The 7,924-nt window shown below is 41.6% G+C and overlaps 1 protein-coding gene across 1 annotated transcript; it reads left to right on the forward strand.

Annotated features, from left to right (window-relative positions):
* Window positions 1–241: 241 nt before the first annotated feature.
* LOC149259013 (uncharacterized) lies at window positions 242–5,981 on the forward strand. The gene is made up of 4 exons (XM_089445935.1): window positions 242–344; window positions 456–545; window positions 665–1,644; window positions 1,959–5,981. The coding sequence occupies exons 1-4, from the start codon at window positions 242–244 to the stop codon at window positions 5,979–5,981; spliced, it is 5,196 nt and encodes a 1,731-aa protein (XP_089302061.1).
* The last annotated feature ends 1,943 nt before the right edge of the window (window positions 5,982–7,924 follow it).

The following is a 7,924-nucleotide window of genomic DNA, read 5'->3' on the forward strand; positions in this document are numbered from 1 at the left end:
AGGGGATGCCGACAGAGGGTTTCTGCGTATGAGGGTTTTAGTGGCGAAGAAGAGCTGAACTAATTGACCAGCAGGCAATCTTGAAGCAAAGAAGGTGAGCAGGGAGCGCAGTTCCAACTGAGTAAGGTCATAGCGGGGTTATCTAAACCGTAGCGCGAGGGATCGAAAGAAGAACAAGCGCTGAGGGGTTTTTAATGGAAACAAATGAGGGGGGGGGGGGAAGATCCCCTCCTACAAGAGCATGGCTACGGGGGAGGCAAGCAGGGAGCGCATGCGGAATGGAACGAAGCTAAATATCGGTGAAAACTCAGCTAGTGGTGCAAATTGGCAGACGGGACTGAGAGGTAAATGCCTGCCTAGGGCATCGAAGAAACCCTGGTTCGTAATACCAAACAACAAACTTGAAGAATATAGGAGTTACATGAAAGACTATGCATTAATATGTAAATTTGTAGGGTTCTGGCCGTCAGAGAAAGACTTATCTAAGTGGATACAACAGAGATGGAAACCAAAGGGACATGTAGAAGTAAAATTAGGAGTGAAAGGTTTTTTATAGTGATATTCTCTAACATAGAAGACAAGGAAAGGATTTTCGAGGGAGGGCCTTACTTCATGAACAATGCAGGCTTATTTATGCGGCACTGGGTGGACTGTTATAACCCAGATAAAGAGAAAATGCTAGCAGCCCCGGTCTGGATAAGACTCTTTGGGCTTCCAATGGAGTTCTGGGATCCAGAAATCTTAAAAGGCATAGGGAATACAATAGGGTCCTTTGTGAAAGTTGCAGAATCCACAAAAAGAGGAAGATACACATCATATGCCAGAATATGTGCGTATATGAATATAACTGAACCCCTCCTGGACTTCATTGAGCTGGAATATCACGATGAGATCTGGCAACAACCAGTGGATTATGAGCACATACCTTTTCGATGTAGACGATGTCACGAATATGGGCATTTGTTCAGACAATGTCCATTAACCAGAACAGAGGAAGTAAAGGAGAAGAGAGAAGAGGAGAGAATAACAACAGAGGAAAAGGATCAGGGGGAAGAGGGTTTTAAAGAAGTACAACAGAAAAAGAAATCAGGGTTTAGTAAAACACAACGACAACTGACAAAGGAAAATATTACCCTGGAATCACAGAACAAATTCAAAGCCCTCCAGGAAGAAGAGATCGAGATGGGGGAACAAGAAGACAACAAAGAAGAGACAATGGAAAACTCAAAGGAATCAGGAAAACAAATATCAGAACAAAAGGGTACAGAGCACGGGGAGGCAGAGGAAAAAGGGGAACAACCAAATGAACAAATACAAATGGAGATAGACCCACAAAAAGATAAAGGAGGGGAAGAGGAACGCATAATGAGGAAGTTGTTGCAGGAATGGAGATTGTTAGATGAAAGATTCATCCCGGAGGAGCAGAAACAAATGTATAAAGAAGCCTTCCAAAAATATAAAGAAAAAGTAGGGGCAACAATAGCAAACAGATTGGAACCGATAGAACCACAAGGAAATCAGAACATGGGAATGAGCAGCTCTGGCAAAGGAGGAAGAAAGAGGGGCAGGCGGACAATGAGCGAGACAATTCAGGAGGTAGGAGAGTCGCTGGTGAACTCTGGAAGGGTCATACCTCTATCAGAGGTATTCCAACTACCACCAAAATTGTTAAAATGATTATTACAAGTTGGAGCATAAGAGGCCTCAATAGAAGAGGCAAACAAAGATACTTGAAGGAGAGATTAAAAAAAGACAAACCAAGTATTATGATAGTCCAAGAAACAAATATTAGTACAGAAAGAATAAGAGAAATAATGAGAAGGGGCAACACTAGATATGAAATAATGGGACAGGATGCAATAGGTAGCGTAGGAGGACTGGAAATTATATGGAACCCAGAGGAAATACAATTTGAAAATTGGATAAGCCTCCCTTGAATACTATCGGGAACATTCAAGGTTATAGGATCATCGGAATACACAGTCCTAATAGGGGTGTATGGTCCACATATCCCAACAGAACGAAAAGGATTCCTGCAAAATCTAAAAGCAATGAGAAGTCTCATTCCAGAGAAGCCATGGATTATAGGGGGCGATTTTAATATGATCAAGACCCTAGAAGAAAAGAGGGGAGGATTGAGAAGGACAGATTTAGATATGGAAGCGTTTGGAGATATGATAGCAGAACAAAGATTGGTGGATGTCCAGACTATAAATGGTACCCACACATGGAATAATCGTAGAGGAGGGATAAATCAAATAGCCTCAAGACTGGATAGGTTCCTTATCTCCGAACAAATTATGATGAAAGATGTGTTCATAGAGGCCATGATCCTTCCAGTAGTAGGCTCAGACCATTGGCCAATAAAGTTGGAGATTGACCTCAAGCAAAGCCCCAGAAGCCAGCCTTTCAGGTTTGAAGCCTTCTGGCTTAGAGACCAGAAGTTTCTACTGAAAATAGAAGAATGGTGGACTAAAAGCAGACAAAGAGGAAGAAGCAAAATGCAAACCTTTCAACTCAAACTGAAAGAGCTTAGAGGGAGAATAAAAAAATGGAATAAAGAGGAATTTGGGGATATCCTCAAGGAACAACAACGCTTAGAACAGAAAATGAGTGAACTGCAACAGAAGGATATATTGGAGGGCAGAACTGAGGAGAGAAGCAGAGAAGAAGGCATTGTAATATGTCAATTAGAAGAGCGAAGGAAACAGGAAGAAATTTTATGGAAACAAAAGTCCAGAGTCCAGTGGCTTAGAGAAGGAGAGAGAAACACAAAGTTCTTCCACAAGGCTATGATTCAGCACAGGCAGAGAAATAGGATCTTCTCAATTAAAAATAAGGATGGCCAGCGCATAATTCAGCACGAGGAGATGGAACAGGACCTGGTAGACCATTTTAAAGATCTACTCAATGAACCTCGGAGGAATAGATCTGAGGCCATAGCCAGGATTAGTAAAGAAATACCCAAGTTAGTAACCAGAGACCAAAACCTCGCCCTGATGAGGAGAGCATTCTTAGAAGAAGTGGAGGAAGTAGTGAAGGGCTTGAAAAGAAACAAAGCCCCAGGTCCTGACGGATACACTGCGGAATTCTACCAAGCTTGTTGGCATTTCATAGGAGAAGAAATCCTAGAAGTGGTGGAGGAAGCGCGCATACATCAAAAGGTTTGGCCAGGATTAAACTCTACTTTATTAACTCTCATCCCTAAAATGGCCCACTCAGAATCAGCAGAAGGCTTCAGACCGATCGCCCTGTGTAATGTTATTTATAAGATTATAGCCACCTTAATGGTCAAAAGGCTCAAACCTATCCTGCCCAACATAATATCCCCAGAACAGACAGGGTTCGTGGAGGGAAGGCAAATCTTAGATGGACTGGTAGTTTCTCAAGAAGTCATACATACCTTAAAACAAAAAAAGGAGCCAGGCATGATGATCAAGCTGGACCTGTCAAAAGCTTACGACAGACTGAATTGGAAGTATTTGGAAGCCATTCTTCAAGCCTATGGGTTCTGCAATAGATGGGTGAAATGGATACTCAGCATGATATCCACACCGAACTTCTCCATACTCCTAAATGGTACACCAACTGCAACCTTTAATGCTTCAAGAGGTCTGCGCCAAGGATACCCTCTGTCCCCTTTTTTGTTCATAATAGCAGCTAAAGGGCTGGGAAGGTATTTCAAGAAAGAGCTAAGAGAAAGGAAAATTAAAGGGCTTCGCCTGTGGGGAAACAATATCCCAGTTACGCACCAACAGTTCGTAGATGATATCATGATATTCTGCAAGGTATCTTTGAGAGAAGTTAAAAAGGTAAAGGAAATCCTGGAGGTATTCATGGAAGCATCAGGTACGGAAATAAATAAGGATAAATCGAGCACCTTCATTTTCAACTCTCTGGAGACAGTTAAAGTCCATCTAACAAGAATCTTGGGGTTCAGAAAGGGAGAACTGCCTACTAAATATCTAGGAACTATGCTTGATCTAAACTCATTAAGGATAGCCAATTGGCAACCTATTATAGAGAAACTTAAGAGCAGACTAGAAAATTGGTCTTTTCGGACCCTGAATATAGCAGCTAGGTTGGTGCTTCTGAAATCGACACTGCAAGAAATTCCCATTTACCCCCTATCGGTTATGGCAATACCGAAAGGAGTGTGCACCAAAATGATTGAAATTTATAGGAAATTCCTGTGGGGAGGACCAAAACAGCAGAAGAAATGGGCCCTATGCTCATGGAACAACTTAACAAAACCAAAGGAGGAAGGGGGGCTAGGGTTAAGAGATCCATATACCCTAAACCAAGTCCTAGCGGCGAAGCTTTGGTGGAGGTGGATGAAAGGAGGTAAAGATCTTTGGAAGGAAATATGGACATCAAAATATCACATGCCCACAACAGCCGAAGAAATTATGAGAAAGGAAGAAATGCCAAAAGGCTCAGTGATATGGGAATTGGCAAGTCAGAACAGAGACATCATAAATGGACATGCATTCTGGGAAATAAGAAATGGACGCACAACAAAATTCTGGGAGGAAGCATGGCAACAGAGGGGAAAAATGGTGGAAATCCAGGAGATACATAACACTTACAGGGAAGCCAAGGCTAAAGGGTTAATCCTAGTCAAAGACTATTGGAAGGAAGGAGGAGAGAATGAGGTGTGGAGAGAATGGAAAGGACCTGAAGAATGGGACAATAACATAGAGGGAGATCTAAAAGCCAGGATAATAAAGGAATTGGATTCAAGAAGGATTAAAAATAGAGATGGACCAGATATCCTCAGATGGGGTGGAAACACAAAAGGCACATTCTCAACCAAAGAAGCATATACCATAAAATCCAAGGGAACTCAGGAAGATCGAATTCAAGAGTGGAAACAATTATGGAAGAATAGATGGTGGCCAAAGGTCATTATGTTTGCTTGGCTAGTTGGAAGAAGACACATACTTACATGGGACCAAATTCAAAAAAGAGGGTTCTCAGGACCGCCAAGATGCAGCTTATGTAATCAAAACATAGAAGACCAGGAACACATCCTAAACGAATGCAGGGTAGCTCAGCTTCAATGGGAAGAAACTAGAGGCCTCTTCGGAAAGACAAACTGGAATCCCCAGGATATAACTCAAACTCTATTCCAATGGGGGAAGGGCCAATTCCAAAGCCCGGTGGTCAGAAGAGCATGGAACCTGGTAGTGGGGTTCAACATATGGAACATCTGGAAAGAGAGAAATAGCAGGATTTTTCAAGGTAAGATATCTTCATCAGAGGATCTATGGAAAAGAACTCAGAAACAAATACGAGAAACAATTCTATCGGAAACGTGGGAAGAGGAAGATTGGAGAACTTCGGAGGAGGAGATACATATTCTAAGAAAGTTAAACCTGGAACCAGGGATGGTTTTCCCGCATCATAAAAAAAAACAGGGCACAAAGAACCAAAGCCCAGCTGTTTTCATTCGCCCTCAGGAAGGCTTCATCAAACTTAACTTTGACGGAGCATCAAAAGGAAATCCAGGTCTGGCTGGGTATGGTGGAATCTTTAGAGACAACCAAGGTCAAACCAGATGGATCTATGCAGACAGGGGAGGTATAATGAGTAACAACGAAGCTGAATTCATGGCGGTATACCAAGGAATCAGGATCGCAATAAGAAATGGATACATGAAATTAGAAATAGAAGGGGACTCTAATTTGGTAATAGAGACAATCAGAAAACTAAATCATGGCAAGTCATGGGAACAGGTGGCCAAGGGCTGGAGAGTGACAGGTCTCGTCCAAGACTTAGAAGAATCTATGAAACGTATTGAGTATAAGGTCATTCATCATGTAAGAAGAGAAGGTAACAGACCCACAGACTACTTGGCAAATTGGGGATGCAACGAACCAGAAGGAAAAGTGGATACCAGATGGACACCTCAGCTGGCCACGACAAGATGGGCAAACTTAGACCGAATCATCGAACAGGACAATTATGAAGCAATATAGCCATGAACAGGATAACACCCATACCCCGATCGGGGTGGAGAAATACGGCCAATATAAGGCAGTGATGGGATGGGAAGGTGGCCTGCATACGCCACACATCAAGGCTATCATTAATAGTGCAATGGTGCTAGATGGTGGAGTAGTACGCATGCCAAGGCGAGGAGTAGAAAGAATTATGGAAACGACAGGTGAGAGGTTCGGCGGCGATCATCTGCTGCAATGGAAGCTAGGTGGCGATATCCATATAATATTTGATGCAGGTAGAATGACAGACAACTGGGAACCCGGGAAGGTGGCGAAGGACAAAGTAGTTTGGCAGAGAGACGCAGAACAGAGACTCAGGTGACGTCAAAACGATATGGCAGAAGGAGGAAGAAGGGAAAGGCAGGGGAAAGAGGGAGAAGGAAGAAACACCCGGAGGGAGCAGGAGCAGATAGCGGAGGATACCGATAGCTCTGTAGATAGGGTAATGGAGATAGGGAAGGAGGAATGTAGGGCGAAGATGACCTTTGAAGTTGGGAAAAGTAGCAGAAACAATAACAGAGGCAGGCCGATTAAAAGAGGGAAAGGAAGGAGGCGAAGGGGACGAGGAAGACCGCGGCAGGTAGACCACCACGAAACGGAGAATCCAGCCTTGAATCAGCAGAAGAGGGGGCGTCGGTCCATTGGGCAGGCTACGCAGGAGGCGGAGAGAGCTTACGGCATAGAAACCAATGAAGACATCAGGAGGATAATTGACGCGTTGGAGAATAGAGTGTTGGAAGAACCCTCCGATCCTGAAATGGAGGAGTGGAATACCCTGCTGCCGGACCCTGGGAATACGAGAGGGAGATTAACGCTTTATAAACAAGCATTACATATGTATTGGGTGATGAAGCATCTGCTTGCCAAATCCATGGAGCAAGTTGCAGTTGAGATGACAGAGCTGGATATGAAGAAAGAGATGACCAGATTGCAAATCATGACACGACACCAGGACATCAAAATAGAGGAAATCTGCAGCATGCTGAAGGAGCTGACCAAGGCGAAGCGAGATGAGGAAATCAAGCGTGAAATCATGGTAGATTGAAAGTCTTTACCCAGTTTATCTTTCTAAATTTTGTAATAAGCAGTAGTGAGCCAATGTATATGGTAGTTTTTGTCAAGTATCTGAGACTAGTCATCAAGAGACATATTGCAGCTAGGACTCTGTTATAGTTTTTAGATATGTTGTGACTCTTAGTTGGATACGTGAACTTCTTCAGACAATATTTTATGGGGGACCAACAGACCCGGTTTCCCTGCGGGGCGGGTTGAGGTCTCCTGCATTTGTATAGTTTTAATTCTGCTGTATATAATAGAAAAGGTCTCACCGTAGCTTACAAAAAAAAATGTTACATGTGTGATTTCTCTCAAAATATATATATACATATAATCTTTTTATTGATACTTTTTAAATTGTTACATGCAAACTGCTTATTAAACATGGAAGGAATTACAAAGTTTTAAGATACAAAGAAAAAGAAATTATCAATATAATAAGAACTCCCTCTCTCTCTATATATATGATATTAAAATCTTCTACTCAACATGCATATTGAAATATTTGATTTATAATAAAAATTAAACCTTGTTTTTTTGTTATTCATAAATAAATTTTAAAAAAACATAAAATACACATACAAGTGGAAATATAATCGCACATCTTTAGAGCTCCTCTCTATGGAATAGATGAGAAATTAAACTACATATGTTTTAGAATTATACATATGGCTTAAAATGTATATATATATATATATATATATATATATATAATACAAAAATTTATATTCTTTTACATTTATGAAGGTGAATATCCCCTCAATATAAATTACCTTTCAAGTGTTGAAGTATCATTTTACAAACGAAATGGCACAAATTTAGATTTATATATAAGGGATTTAAATCATATTTGAAAACAAGAG

The sequence above is a fragment of the Pinus tabuliformis genome, chromosome 6 (assembly GCF_031772625.1).
Source record: "Pinus tabuliformis cultivar Carrire ecotype Pingquan chromosome 6, CPIR1, whole genome shotgun sequence".
NCBI lineage: Eukaryota > Viridiplantae > Streptophyta > Pinopsida > Pinales > Pinaceae > Pinus > Pinus tabuliformis.